General features: G+C 39.6%; 2 protein-coding genes across 3 annotated transcripts; both read right to left on the reverse strand.

The window, feature by feature from the left end:
* Nucleotides 1–2,463: 2,463 nt before the first annotated feature.
* On the reverse strand, nt 2,464–5,770 carry LOC102706484 (eukaryotic initiation factor 4A-1). 2 transcript variants are annotated; one of them, XM_006656380.3, is made up of 5 exons: nt 5,648–5,770; nt 4,573–4,645; nt 4,352–4,458; nt 3,840–4,270; nt 2,464–3,395 (listed from the first exon to the last, which is right to left on the reverse strand). In XM_006656380.3, the coding sequence occupies exons 2-5, from the start codon at nt 4,641–4,643 to the stop codon at nt 2,760–2,762; spliced, it is 1,245 nt and encodes a 414-aa protein (XP_006656443.1). In that variant the 5' UTR covers nt 4,644–4,645; nt 5,648–5,770; the 3' UTR covers nt 2,464–2,759. The 2 variants fall into 2 exon arrangements, with proteins under 2 accessions (XP_006656443.1, XP_006656444.1); XM_006656381.1 differs by lacking the exon at nt 5,648–5,770 and having other exon boundaries at nt 4,573–4,648.
* Nucleotides 5,771–7,045: 1,275 nt separating this feature from the next.
* On the reverse strand, nt 7,046–13,883 carry LOC102704348 (UDP-sugar pyrophosphorylase). The gene is made up of 17 exons (XM_006657240.3): nt 13,566–13,883; nt 12,715–12,819; nt 12,316–12,432; nt 11,949–12,089; nt 11,266–11,362; nt 10,642–10,769; nt 10,460–10,531; nt 10,275–10,339; nt 10,053–10,113; nt 9,818–9,935; nt 9,455–9,579; nt 9,124–9,200; nt 8,809–8,914; nt 8,398–8,457; nt 7,918–7,998; nt 7,595–7,834; nt 7,046–7,483 (listed from the first exon to the last, which is right to left on the reverse strand). Exons 1-17 carry the CDS (start codon nt 13,638–13,640, stop codon nt 7,316–7,318), a joined length of 1,836 nt encoding a protein of 611 aa, XP_006657303.1. The 5' UTR covers nt 13,641–13,883; the 3' UTR covers nt 7,046–7,315.
* Between the last annotated feature and the right edge of the window lie 691 nt (nt 13,884–14,574).

Here is a 14,574-nt window from a genome sequence, read left to right on the forward strand (position 1 = left end):
AGCAAATAAACAGATTGGTGACATAATATTCTTAGTGCTGCTAGCTGCTAGTGATTATCTAGTCTGTTTACATCATGAGAATAACTAGTCGGCAGGTTAATTAATCACACGCATGCAAAATATGTAAGAAGATCAGAATGGTAGAATGGTTAGTACAAGACGTTTGTGCAAGATAAAAGTGATGGAGACTGCATACTTAGATTAATAACAGGTACTAGATCTAGATAGAATAGAGAGAGCTTTATGTATGCATCTCTCAAAGAAGAATTGATCAAAAAAGAGGAAAGAAAAGAGAGAGCCTTTTATGTGTCTACACTAGAACAAATGTGAATGGTTCAATGAATACTGAAGCAAGCAAGCTAGTTGGGCAAAGAAGAAATCAAAAAAGATGAACTAGGAAAAGAAGGAGAAAAAGAAAAAGGGGGAAAGCGACGATGACGAGGAGAAGGAAGTGGAGATCATGGATCATCGACGGCATCGACAGGGAAGGGAACAGTGAACACAGAGATGGTTTGGTTCTATCTGCCATGATCTACCTAGAGCAAGGAACACCTGAAAATTATATCAATCAATCAGTCAGTCAGTCAGTCACTAGATCAGTCAAAATCATGCAGGCACACTACACATGCACTTGTGATCATGCATGCATGTGTTTATATTATGTAGTGGTGCATTCGCAATAATATGCATTATGGGCTACCGGAGCCCATATGTAAGTAGGGTTAGTTTTGGGGAGGAATGAGACATTGTGGTGGCAGCAACTACTGCAAAGCAGTGGCTCTCTATATCTGATCAAGACTCTACGTGAGGATAACACATGGGAAGTTGGGGTGGCGTGTGGTTCACCCAAAAACACGTTGGTTCACTAGTTTTTTTTTTACTGGTTCAATTACAGTGACGATCCTTGAGCATAACCGATCATCGGTTTTGGTTTTTTTTCAGTCCAACCACCGCTTCAGTCCGTTTTTTTTTTTTAACTATGACGGAGGGTGCACGCACACGATGTATGCTTAAATGGTCTATCAAATTGGGCTCTTCGTACATGCGCAAATGCTAATATAAATCACTAGGTTTATGTAGAACTCTTCGGGCAACAACGATGCATATACTTCAATGCATGATCTAGTTCAGAACCCAATTCAGAGTCATCACTACGTTTCAATTATGTTTTGTGGTTTCGATTTTAGTGTTTTCGTATAAATGATATCCATACGAGATGGTTTGTTAGTTGTACATCTTTCATGTCATGATTTATCTATGTAATAATGTTAATCTATATGTGCTTATATTTTCAATATTGCGGTTGAGTTCTTTTGCCCAGGATTATTCCTCGGCTTTTGCGCATGCGCTTCTCGAACGGTTAAACAATATTTTTTTTATAAAAAGTTTCTACATATAAGTTCGTCGTCTCATTTATTAGAGTAAAATTTAAATTTTATCATTTATACTACTAAATAGCTATAGAAAAATCAGATAATATTCCACTAAAAACACAGCAGATGGATAATGTGTCTATGATTGACTATTTCGAGAACAGATGTATATATAAAATAAAAGAAAGAGAGAGTTTCCCTCCACGGCTGTGCTACTTGATTGTTTACTTGGGTGATGATCTTGAGTGCAAATTTAATGCGCTAATAGGCCTCTACTGGGTTTATCAGCACACCCTGATCAGGACCGGCCGGCCCAGCCCACAAAACCGCCGATCCTGGGCCCCCAACCGAAGGGCAAGAAGGCCCAACCCCTTCTCTCTCTTAATTAATTATTGTCTTATTCTACATTCACATAGATGATGAGATGGTGTTAATTCTGCTATCACTGTGCACACGTCCTAAACCCAAGTGACCTGCCCGATAGATACTTTAGCCATGGGTGAAAGTGGTTACGGAAATCCCTGATCTAATAATGTACATCGTTTTCAAAAATTATCGACCGAAGGAAACATAAACATAAAGGTTTATGATTTGATGGAAATGATATTGGAAATAGTTTTATTATTTACTAACCGTCAGTAAACGGTATTATTCCGGATATGAAAAAAATACCGTTCTTCAATAATAATGTGACAAGGGCAGTTGCTAGTTGTGTAAACCTTAGCGCTTAGAAACTTGTTTTGTGTTTTGGATTGTAGATGTTTGTATTTATTGTTCTAGATCTAATGATGTCAACTTCCAAAAGACACTGTTTCTGCATTTTAGTTTAATTTTTTATCGCCTATTTACATGCCTTGATTTACTATGTTTTGGTTGTCAGTCTGAAGATAATGTGAAGAGGTTGCCAAATCCAAACACAACATCCAACATCTGAGCAACCACTATAAAACTATTACAATTATTCTGGAGATTATCCAACAAAACACAGCATTATTAATCAACTACATCATCGGCATTCCGATCGGCGACAAGAGAGCACAGGAGTAAACAGTTTTCACTGGGGATAATAACGGTAGCACTAAGGACCACATACGGTAAATAGTCAACCATGACACAAATAAATAAACATCATTCGGTCATACATAGTTTTTAACAATAGATATAATTAAAAGTAAAAGACTCCAGTAGCGCCACCCTCCTCACCAGCACATAGCACAGCCACCCTAGCAACTACAAAAATTCCCATAACATGGCATAAAAATTTGGAAATTGTCTACGACCAGACTTTAAAACAGAACCCCCCCACCACCTTTATCACTCCTCCCCAGATTTGGTGACATTTCAGCAAAATCAATCCTTACCATAACTCTTCTGATCTGAACTTGATTACAGAAGGTCAGCGACATTGGCCGGCAGCTCCTCAATCACCACATTGTAGAACCTCTGGATGTCGAACAGCATCCTCTCATCATCACGGGTAACAAAGTTAATGGCAACACCCTTCCTACCAAAACGACCACTACGACCGATGCGATGAAGGTAGTTCTCCGGTTGGGTCGGCAGATCGTAGTTGATGACAAGGGAAACCTGCTGGACATCAATACCACGGGCAAGAAGGTCAGTGGTAATGAGCACACGGGAAGAACCGGATCGGAATTCCCTCATGATGATGTCCCTAGTGTTCTGGTCCATGTCACCATGAGTAGCAGAAACGGTGTGGTCCCTGCCCCTCATCTTGTCAGTAAGCCAGTCCACCTTGCGGCGGGTGTTCACAAAGATGACACTCTGGGTGATGGCCAGTGTCTCGTACAGGTCACAGAGTGTGTCGAGCTTCCATTCTTCCTTTTCCACATTGACATAGAACTGTTTGATACCCTCAAGAGTGAGCTCGTCCCTCTTCACAAGGATCCGCACAGGCTTGTTCATGAATTTACGGGTGATCTCAAGGGCCTCTGGGGGCATTGTAGCAGAGAACACACCAACTTGGATCTTTGAGGGGAGAAGCTGGAAGATATCATAAATCTGCAAATAACAAAAAGGAAATCAATAATGCAATTTACAACCTAACAGGCTAACACAATGATATGAAAGGAATAACAGAAACACGTCAAAAGTAGATTTGCTGAATAGAGGAATTAAATAAAATAACAGAAGGAATGAAACATATGCAGCTGGCGTAATTACTTTCAAAAATTCCTGCTTCTTAGAACATCTAAAGACAGTGATCATTGTACAGAAAGCAAAGGAATAGCCAAGTTCCAATCAAGAACTTTGAAATTCGTAACTTCTCAGGAATAGCCAAGTTCCAATCAAGAACCATAGTAAGCTTTGTATACCATTAATGAATCATGCTCACAGGAAATCAAAATAATGATAAAATGCATGACAGCAATTCAAAATACAAATAATAAAGAGAAAAAATATCAGGTAGAATAGGAAGAGATTACAAGAGAAGCGGGTGCTTACCTGATCCTTGAAACCACGAGAAAGCATTTCATCAGCTTCATCAAGGACAAACATCTTGATGTAATCAGGACGGAGAGACTGCCTGCGCAGCATGTCAAACACACGCCCAGGTGTCCCAACAACAACATGTACTCCACTTGCAAGAATTCTTTGGTCCTCACGAACAGAAGTTCCTCCAACACATGCATGAACCTTCACACCCAAGTAGTCACCAAGGGCGCGCATGACTTTCTCAATTTGCTGCGCAAGCTCACGAGTAGGAGCAAGGACCAAGGCTTGGCACTCAACCACACCATAGTCAAGCTGCTGCAAAATTCCAGAACAGAAGGTGGCAGTCTTTCCAGTTCCTGACTGAGCTTGCTGAATCACATCAAGACCCTTGCAGAAAGGGACGATTCCCCTTTGCTGAATGGCTGAAGGTTTCTCAAAACCTACAAAACAAAACATGGCAGTCAGAAATATACGAGTTCAAATGGCAAACATCATTAAAGTAAAAATGATCCTGCACTTACCATAGGCATAAATGCCTCTGAGAAGGTTCTCTTGGAGACCCATGTCATCAAAACTCTCATGAACTTCATCATAAGACGTGAAGAACTCCTCAGTTTCACCTTGGTTCCTGCATTAAAAGACTACCAGTAAGCGGTAGATAATATCCTGTACAGGGAATAGACAGCACATTTCTACACATAATGATGGTAGAGATAAAGCATATTAGTGCAAGATTTCTTACAGAAGCTCCTGCATTTTAGAATCATAGTGCTTAGCATCAAACTGGGACCCCTCTGGTGCCATTCCCGCCATGACTGGTAATAAGATAGTATGTTAGCTCAAAGAACAAAAAAAAATGTTGGATAACAACCATGAGATATCAGCTAGTGCTAAAGAAAAAAGTAACTTGGCACATGATATGTAAAAATAAAGCAATACATGAATAAACGTGGCAAAGGGGTAATGTTTGACAGAGCTGCACATCCTAAACACTGAAATGTTCCACATATTAAACAAACATACATCAGAGCTGAATGTCAACTATAACCATGCACTTTCATGCAATAGGTTAACAACAAATCAACAAGGGACTTTAGATTTTACCACCGACAGGAAAGAAACTAATATTATGTTACTACATGAAACTAATTTGGGTGTCAATCAATTGACGTTCAATATAAGCAATCAATTACAAGCTTTTAAACTGTTAACATCTGCACACATCATCTTAGGCTTTAGTTGCAAGCAGCATCTCATCAGTAAGCCAGAGATGATGTGCTCGGATGTCATCACATAACAAATGCTTAGTCCCAGCAAGGCCAATAGATCGCAACTCATAAACCTCATCGCAAAAACAGTTCATCGGCATGAACCACATCATACCACTAATACACACTAATATATAGAACTTGAAACAAGTGCAAAACAGCTACCTTCATAACATTTGAAAACAAAAACACAATGAAAATATCTAGCTTCACAAAGCACAGAGCATGACGAACACCCAGTCACCCATCCAGCAAGCCGAGCAATCAATCTACCACCAAAGCAAAGCAAACAGTATAGTAGAAAACATAAAGCGCCGACCTTTCACTTTCCTCCGGCAAACCAAAGCAAAAACCTAGAGCAGCTCCACCGCAGAAACTACGTCCAAACCTGCGACCTCCATCGCTAACGGTACCACCACCACCACGAGGAGGAGGCCTAACCCATCCCACCAGATCCAACCCCAGATCCACCGCGATGCAAAACCCACAGATCGGGGCGAGACGGCGCGTAAGAGAGAGAGGGGGGGGGGGGAGGGGGGAGATCTCGACCTGATGCGTCGGGGAGGAGACGGACGGTGACGGGAGGCCGGAGCTGAGGCGGGCGCGGTGGAATCCGAGATGGGGGTCTCGGATTCGGGCGGCGGCGGCGGCGGCGTGAGCAGGAGAGAGAAACGAGAGGGTTTCGGCGACGGCGGCGAGAGGCGCCTTTTAAGGGGGAGGCGGAGGCGGAGGCGACGCGGACGCGGTAGGGTTTCTTCTCCGTGGGCTTTCCTGGGCCTGCCTCCCTCCTACTGGGCCGTGCCTCCCTACCACCTGTACAAAAGGAGTAAACTTTTCCTTTTTTTCCTTCTTATTTCTCTGTATGTACTTTGTTTCTTGGAACTAAATTTCAAGACATTATATACTCTTTTTTTCTCTCATGGTTGTTCAGGAATATAATTTTTTAAAAATATTCTAAAAGTATACCTGTGCTTCCACTACGGCACTACGCAGGGCCGGCAGCATATAACCACTAGGGACCACTGGTATATTTTTGAATTTTTTAAAGGGTATGTTCCTAAAATTCCTGAGGAAAAGGGTGTATTTGAAAAGAAAAATATGTTTATTGTACTGTTGTTTATACTATTCCATCAGTTTAATATTATAAGACTTTCTAGTTTACCTATATTCGTTATGGATCAATGTATACATATTATATATGTTCAAGTTTAGTAGGTTTCATATGATATAGGCAACAACTGAAAATCTTATAATATAAACGAAGAAAGTGCTACTATAATAAGAATTGTGAGACTAGTACGAGAAGAGACGTTGTAGCGATACAACTACATGGTATAATTTCTTATATATGTTTGGTTTATCATGTTCGGAACTATTTGGATATAGAAATAGGTGTGTTATACAGTTACATAAAGGAATTCGAGTTGTAATCCAACTATCAAGGCATATTTTTGTTTGTACTTTGCTACATTTTCAATTCCATTATTCCATAGCTGTGTAGCAAGACAAAATTTCGAATAAAAAGGTGTGGTTGTATTCCACTATTTGGTTTTAGTATAGTTTACAACAATTTGTGGATGATACGGCAGCAAATACAAGTTGAAATCCAACCTCTCAATAAGGACAAATCCGATTCGCTCCTTTCCATTATGTAAAGATCTGCGTCAATCAAAACAGTGCAATTTATTGGTATTTTATCATACTTCGTATGATTACAGCTTACAACTTTATACCAGGAAAAATGTTCCAAACACTCTGTTCTTAAAGAAACACAAATTTGTCAACTTTTTTGCGTAGACAAGATGGGTCTCGATTTGGAGATAATATAAAGTTCATATAGCTTTATAGAAAGAAAAGGTCCAGTTTTGCTTTTGTTCTTGTTATCTATGACGTCAACTGAAGAGGACATTTCAAGGCATCTTGATTTCTTCAATACTAAGTGTTAAGTTTAGGCATCCTACATCAACCTCAGAAACCCATAGATTGATAGATAGCATCAGCTTCAGTTATTTTACAGAAAAAAAATGACTTGGCTATAAATAACAGTTACTACTAATGAGTATAATTTACATTTGGAATGGTAATTGCTTAATTGGTGAAGCAGTTGGCTCCTTATTTATCACCTGGGATACAAAAGAATAGTATCAGCTAATCGTATACGGCCACCTAATGTGGATTACTTCCAACTGAAACATTCTGGCTTGCAGGCATGGTTGTTCATGGCTTCATGGAATGCTTCCCCGGCTCTGTGTAGTTCAACTCGAGCTGTTCGACCTTGTTGAACTTGAACCCACGGATTCTGATCTCTTCCTTCTCCGAGGAGTCCTTGTGATCAACATGCTGGACAGTCCAGCCTTTGTTCTCTACATGACCTGCAACTTTTACCTGAAAACGGGTGTCGTACGAATAACCCATCAGAAAAAGATGACTAAAATTGTAGGGTTGCATCATTTCATTTACAAGTCGGCAAGTCGAATGTGTCTGTATCTGTGTTACCTCCGCTTCATCTACAGCATTTATGATAAGAGTGCCATCCAAGGAGAGGCCTTCTATACTGATGTTCTTGCCATTGATGACCAAGGCTGACCTCTGAGAAACTGAAGAGTTGCCATGGACTTTGGCTTTGACATCCTTGAATACAAGACCCCACCTAGGGCTCCAGGTTATGCGTGGCCAGACCTCTACCTCTTGGCCATTGAAAGTATCAATTACAGGGTCAGCTATCTGTGCACCAGCCTGGGAAAGGGTGGAAAGTGGGGCTTGTTAAGCTGGAGCACACACAATTTCCTATCCGAAAAGAATATTGCTAAAGTGTTCACCTTTCTTAAAATAAGGCTGTTTGCCCTGTAAATTGCCATCTCTCCCGAAGTTGCACTATGGTAAGGATTACCTTTTGGAACCTATAGGAAGGCATATTAGAAGATAGAACACCAAATGCACAGTACTACGATAGAACCGAAAATGGCAGCTGACAGAAAGTAATTGGACCACAGCAGTTGGTTGAAACTGATGCATAACCTCTTATATGTAAACATCAAACATTATCAAGCATATATCTAGTCTTTTCAGAAGTACATAGGAAAAGTAGTTTCCAATGTATCACAAACAAGTGAAAGTTGAATATGGCAACAGACCTATTGATTAATAGAAAGAATTTTTAGACTGAACCATAAATCATTGACACCATCATAAATTCAGAGCAAGGCCAGTTCTAACCAAGCATAACTTCATATATAAGAATAAATATTTAGGGATATATAATATAATTTTTCAGTCTTGGAAAGGGTGTGAAATCATACTTTAGCAGCATCTTCAGGGTTATTCTTTACAGGAGCATAAGCAAGCCACGTATCCATCACCTAAATTCAAGGCAAAAAGAAGAGCAGAATGAGAACAGACATATATTATCAGAAAGCTCTCGCTCGATATGAACTTTATTCTTTTGCAAATTTTAATCATATGTTCTAACAGTAATTGCTGGTATACAGCATGTGCTATCTGGCAGAGGACATACGACGATTTCAATTGCAGCTAAACTATCTGGCATACAGCACGTACAATTATTAAGAATATATACACTACAGCATGACTAATAAAATAACAGATTCACCACATGCCACACCGAGGAAAACGCCTGAATAGGAGTAAAGGATAAACAGCAATATGTTTGTAGTAACAATACATATATAGAAGGTTTGGCAGTTCCCTACCGTAAATCCAACTTTTGCAGAGGTAGGTAGTGTTTTTGGATAGTCCTGCATCATGCACTCAAGACGAGTGGATGATTTAAATGCTGTCTTGGTAGAATCAGTATACCTAAATTGAAAAAATGATATAGATCGGGGTTAAACTTATCAAAATGGCATATTAGGAACATAATCACAAAATCTTCTAGATACAACAAAATTTACTATATTTAAATAGTTCACTAAAAATTTGCATACCCTAAAACCCCACTATTGGAATTAAATGGGAGTAAGAAGCAATGTACAAAAGTTTCACTAGAGTAGGTAGGGAGAAATTACTTGGGGTTTACAAATTCAGAAATGGCACCATGAGTCTTCTTGAGCTCCTCAATATATGGTCCAAGCTCCAGTATCAACTGCATAAGTGTAATACACCGAGTCAGTGCAACAAAAATCAGTGGTCCCAACAAATTATGAATGACTGACAGAAGAGTGTTGTTTATTTTAATCAATATGCATATCAACAGGTAAGTAAAATTACCAAAAAAATAATAATACTTGATAGGCATCTCATGTTAACCACCATTTTTTTAAGATGACCCAATAAAGCAAAATATGCCTTGAAATTGCAAGTTGGGGTTTGGATGGGGACAGGTTTTGCACAAGTTACCTGATTTATGTTTCCAGGGTATGGAGAGTACCCTGTTTCACAATTTGCATCGCCATCAGGATGTCCGGTTGCACGGAGAAGTGGATCAAGCTGATTGTACTCAACATTGATGACCATTGTTCTACCTATGCATAAGAATAATTCTAAGTGAATTTTTGACAGATACAGAACTGCTATATATAAGTGGAAAAAGGAAGTGAAAAAGCAAACAAGGTTTTGTAAAATTCAATGTGATTAATCAACATGAGTTAATCCAGAGTTTAAACAAGGATCAATCACTTATATTTTCTTATCTACAAGGGTAATTCCATAATAGTTAATCCACAGTTTAACCCATGAGTAAGGTAAAGTAATCAAATTTACCATCAACATGAGTAAGTTTTGTTATTCCTCCAATGGCTTCTTTTGCCTTCCGTGGAACTGCAAGAGAATTAACATTATAGCCTTTGGTGGCGCTGACACCTAGTGCCGATGGTATTGCCTACAACACAGTGAGGAGATCTAGATCAGTTCATCTGATACCATATGTCAACCCATCCCAGTATTTCTCTAAACAAAAAAGTTTTATAAAACAGCAGGGGAAAGCCAGAATACAAACATTGAAGAGCAATCCATTTGTGTCTTGGAAAAAGAGAACCCATTTCCGTCCTGTAGTCTTCCTATAAAATAAGAATTAATATGGTAAAACAACAACATTGACGTGTAAATTTGAACTTAGCGTGATTGTTTTATCAATTTAATTCATATAGATTATTTCTAATCTTCTTCAAGCTGACAAAAAGAGACTAGCTGAGAATGTCTGTTGAATTAATTAGCATACCATTGCTCAAGCAAGCCACTTGAGTAAAGAAGAGAGTGCACATCTCCGTGACCATGTGGCTTTGTCTGTCAAATCACAAAACTGAAAAGTAAGAAAGGTCCAGGAAACAAAAGAGGATTAACAACCAACAATAGGCGACATATATAAATATTAATTCTAAATATCCTCATATCAAAATTAGTAACCTGGATTTTGTACTTGTCATTTGGGTCTAATGCAAGCCTTGCATCATTATCAGCTAAACACGCCACTTTTTCCTGAGGAGAAAATAAGCACAAGCATTAAGTGCCAAACTAACACTTGTGCCTACTGAAGAATATTTTTTAACTAAGAAATGCAAGGAAGAGATAGCAAGATTGAAGGCCACCTGCTTAAGTATGATCACTTGTGATGGTTCCATTCCAAAATAGGAGTTTGATTCCAAAAGTTTAATGGTTAGCGCATTTGTGTCATCAGAAGTCATAATAACAAATGGGATCTTTCTTTGGCAGTTGCCTGCAAGCTCAAGGAACAAAATCAATCAGAGCAAAATTAGCACCTGAACCATTTTTGAGTCTTTCGATCTAAAGAGTGTCTATATAAGGAACCAATCATTTAAGAAAACAAATATCATATTTTCTATGGGGTACTACTGCTGTGAAAAACTTCAATTCAATCACATCAATACAAAGAAAGTTTTTTAAGAAATGAAACCAAATAAAGGTAAATTAAATTAACCTTCTAATTTACTTTTTCTACCTTGGTCTAAGTTCATATTTGTTTGATCCATACAAGTTAAATTAGGTAGCTAGTATTACAAGCTTACATCAGTTCAACCAAAAGCAGTCCAAAGGGAAATAGCTAAAAGCTAAACACAGGCAATGCCTACTGGATACTACAGCAATACTAAGGAAAAAAAAGCATCCATAAGACAAATCAATCAACAGTGAGAAGCATCATCCATGCTGTTAATCACGAGTTCATTGCACACATGTAATGTAGGTCCACGTACCCTCTAATATGCAGCTCGCCTCTTCCAAAGCTAGAATAGATTGTATGTAATGTTGCAGAAAGCATTTTCCAGTAGTTGTTTCCCTGGGAAGTGCTACCTGCACAATGTTATGACTCATGAATCAAGTGACAAAGGTAATTTAGGAAAAGTTTCTTGATATCAAATTGAATTCACTAAAACAATATAATTTCCTGATGGAAGTTACATGATCCTGTTCCTGGATTTGTTGGACACAATGATATCGAACCAAAATACCTGATGGACAGTCTTATAAATGAATCTTAGGTTTTAAGATCACAAGACTATGAGCTGGCCTACTCATACAATTTGACTTGCTCAAATATTTACTGTTCTTATTCAATTTACAGACTAGCTAAAATTTCTTGAACGGTAGAATCTCTAATTCCTGTCTTCATTAAATTCTTTGGTTGTCATCTATAAATCACGATGCATAATGCATGATAGGACTATTCAGCAATTGATGTGAATTTTTTTTAAAAAAATGTGATGCATGAAGGTGGAAGGAAGTATTCAAACTGAACGTGATATATACTACATGTACATGACCTCAAAACACTTAGATCTACCAGAGTATCTACTTGATAGTTGTAATAAATTATTCGAGTCATGGTCATTTTCATGCTTGGTTGTAAGAATGTTATGTAAAACTGGGATCACATTACCTTAATACCTTTGTAGCCGAGTCTTTCACCAAGCCCGCCAGCCACAAGAACAAATGCTGCATGACATGCTTCTTTTACCCCAGCTTCTTCCAGTGAAACAAAGTTTTCATCACCAAAGGTCAATACTTCCCCTGAAGGAACCTGTAAATATATGTTACCTCTGTTAACACCACTTAGTCATTTCCTAATTCAGAGAGTAAAAAGAAAGGCATAAAAGTGCACACAGATTCACACTAGAAAAGGGAAGCAATAACATCATCCAGGGTTGACAATTATGAGAAGATCATATACTAGAAAAAATTCACTCTTGAGTTATGACACTACTGACCCAATCCGTTGTAAAAGAACAGTGCATATGAAGACTTACAGAAGGTGTGAAGCCATCATATGGATTTTTTCCTGCCTTTGAATCTGCTAAAAGCTTTCTTGCATTCTGGATGTACGATGCCAGTCCACCAGGATAGCTTGAATTAAGTCGACGGACCTGAATAATAACAACTTTAGCAGAAATTCAAAAAAAAATGTTGGTTATTGAAGCGCTTCTGCAGCCTTCTTGGCCAAGATTATGCAGGAGTTCCAGGAGTAGGTCAACAAAAGAAAGCTCAAATGTGCCTCTGATAATCAATCCCCAACAGGGAAAAAGATATGATGTAAACGAGAACAAGCTACTCAGATGACCTTTTGTGTCAGTACAACATTCTATAAAATAGTCTCATACTCTCATGTAACCACGATGAAATGTTGTATCATGAATAGAGTGACAAACCTGGTCAAAAAAGCCTCTTTTCTTGTCATCATCAACGCCTGGCTCCGGCCAGTGTTCAAACAAGTGGGACTGTCTTTCATCCAGCAGCAATTTTGCAAGTTCAACCTAGAATCACCAGCAGGCAGGAAGAAGCATTATGGGCAAACACAACTCAAACATGGCAAGTTGTTACAATCCACTACTTATAGCAGGGTAGGAACTGAATTGACATGAAAATTGCAGGAGAAGGTAAGACGGCGTTATCAGCAAATCGCAACGACCTGAGGCAGTTATCCGTACCAGCGTCAAATCATCTAGCACTGCACCTAAACTCGTACTCGCCGAACAAGAAACAATTTTTTTTCTCCAGCCGCGCGTTGAGCAAACTAAGGCCCCTTTTAGTTCCAAAAATTTTTACCCAAAAACATCACATCAAATCTTTGGACATCTAAATAGAGTATTAAACATAGATAAATCGAAAAACTAATTGCACATCTATGTGAAAAATCGTGAGACGAATCTTTTGAGCCTAATTAGTACATGATTAGCTATAAGTGATACGGTAACCCACATGCGCTAATGTGGGGTTAATTAGGCTCAAAAGATTCGTCGCGCGGTTTCTATGCCAGCCGTAAAATTCGTTTTTTCATTTTTGTTCGAAAACCTCTTTCGACATCCGGTCAAACGTGTGATGTGACACGTAAAAATTTTCATTTCATCAACTTAACACCCCTAAAATCGTAATCACCGAACCAAAAAAAAAAGTTCAAACTTTCAGCGGCGCGTCGAGCAAACTAAAAGAAAAAAAGATGAAATTTGCAGCGGAAGACGATGCAAAACAGAGAGGCTCGCCAAGAAGGGGCGTCTTTTACCTCGTCGGAGGCGAGCAGCCGGAGATTCCGCCGCAGCGGGGCGCAAGCCTCCGCCCAGCCGCCATCGGAAGCCATCGAAGAGGAGGGGAGGGGGAGCAAGGGCAAGGGCGATGCAAAACCGTCTCCGCGCTCGTCGGCGCAAAGTCGCAGTTATTAGGAGTATAAATAATTCCGGAATCAATCCCCTATCCCCTCTCCGAAATCAATCAATGAATAACCGCCTCGACGCAACGCATCGCATCGCGACTCATCCCCATCGCCATCCGTGGCGGTGGGCCTACCTCCACCCTTGGCGCCAGGTGGCCGCTAACTCGCGCCAACACGGCTGTGGCAAGAATACGTGTAGCATGTTAGGTCAATGAAGAAAGAATAAAAAAGAAGCAACTCAAGCATGATGATGGAGATATCGGCTGGCGCTAGAAACCAAAGTGATGTATGAATAGACATCACATGGATCTCGACCTGATGCGTCGGGGAGGAGTGACCGGAGGGGAGGCCGGAGCGGCGTCGGCGTCGTGAGCAGAGAGAGGGTTTCGGCGAGGTGACGGCGCGGTGAGCAGTAGGATTTCTTCTCCCTATCGCCTACTGGACCTGTACAAGAAAGAGTAGTAGGGTGGTGACGTTTGGCTTTCACGTGAACGCCGCCGGGATTTGTCCGTCGTGGAGGTGCGCCACCGCAGATCGATGAATACCACAGCTACAGCTAGTACTACCATCTGTCACGGACTCACTAGTTTGGACACGGGAATCTGAAATCATATCGAATTCGCATATTCCGTTTCCAACATGTCACCACTAGCATGGGAAGAAAAGAAAATCGACTCCTTTTAATACAAACTGTCAAAAAAAAATTTATATATATATATATATATGTTTAATTTATTGTCAGAAAAAATAACTTGTATATGGGCATAATTTGGACTGGAGCATATGATGATTGCCATTTGCCACATGGAAATGGCAAGCATCTGTACCAGACTGTATACCGTATACGTTTTTTTTCATATGT

The sequence above is a fragment of the Oryza brachyantha genome, chromosome 6 (genome assembly GCF_000231095.2).
Source record: "Oryza brachyantha chromosome 6, ObraRS2, whole genome shotgun sequence".
NCBI classification, from domain to species: domain Eukaryota; kingdom Viridiplantae; phylum Streptophyta; class Magnoliopsida; order Poales; family Poaceae; genus Oryza; species Oryza brachyantha.

Bases quoted from the DNA above. Each gene is read 5' to 3' on its own strand.
- LOC102706484 (XM_006656380.3), bottom strand. From the start codon at position 4,643: ATGGCGGGAATGGCACCAGAGGGGTCCCAGTTTGATGCTAAGCACTAT. The intron at 4,459-4,572 runs GTAAGAAATCTT...CTTTTAATGCAG, and splicing joins TCTAAAATGCAGGAGCTTCT to GAACCAAGGTGAAACTGAGG. The intron at 3,396-3,839 runs GTAAGCACCCGC...TGTTATTTGCAG, and splicing joins CTCGTGGTTTCAAGGATCAG to ATTTATGATATCTTCCAGCT.
- LOC102704348 (XM_006657240.3), bottom strand. From the start codon at position 13,640: ATGGCTTCCGATGGCGGCTGGGCGGAGGCTTGCGCCCCGCTGCGGCGG. The intron at 10,770-11,265 runs GTACGTGGACCT...TTGAGCTTGCAG, and splicing joins GGCGAGCTGCATATTAGAGG to GCAACTGCCAAAGAAAGATC. The intron at 9,201-9,454 runs GTAACTTGTGCA...ACACTTATGCAG, and splicing joins ACCCTGGAAACATAAATCAG to TTGATACTGGAGCTTGGACC.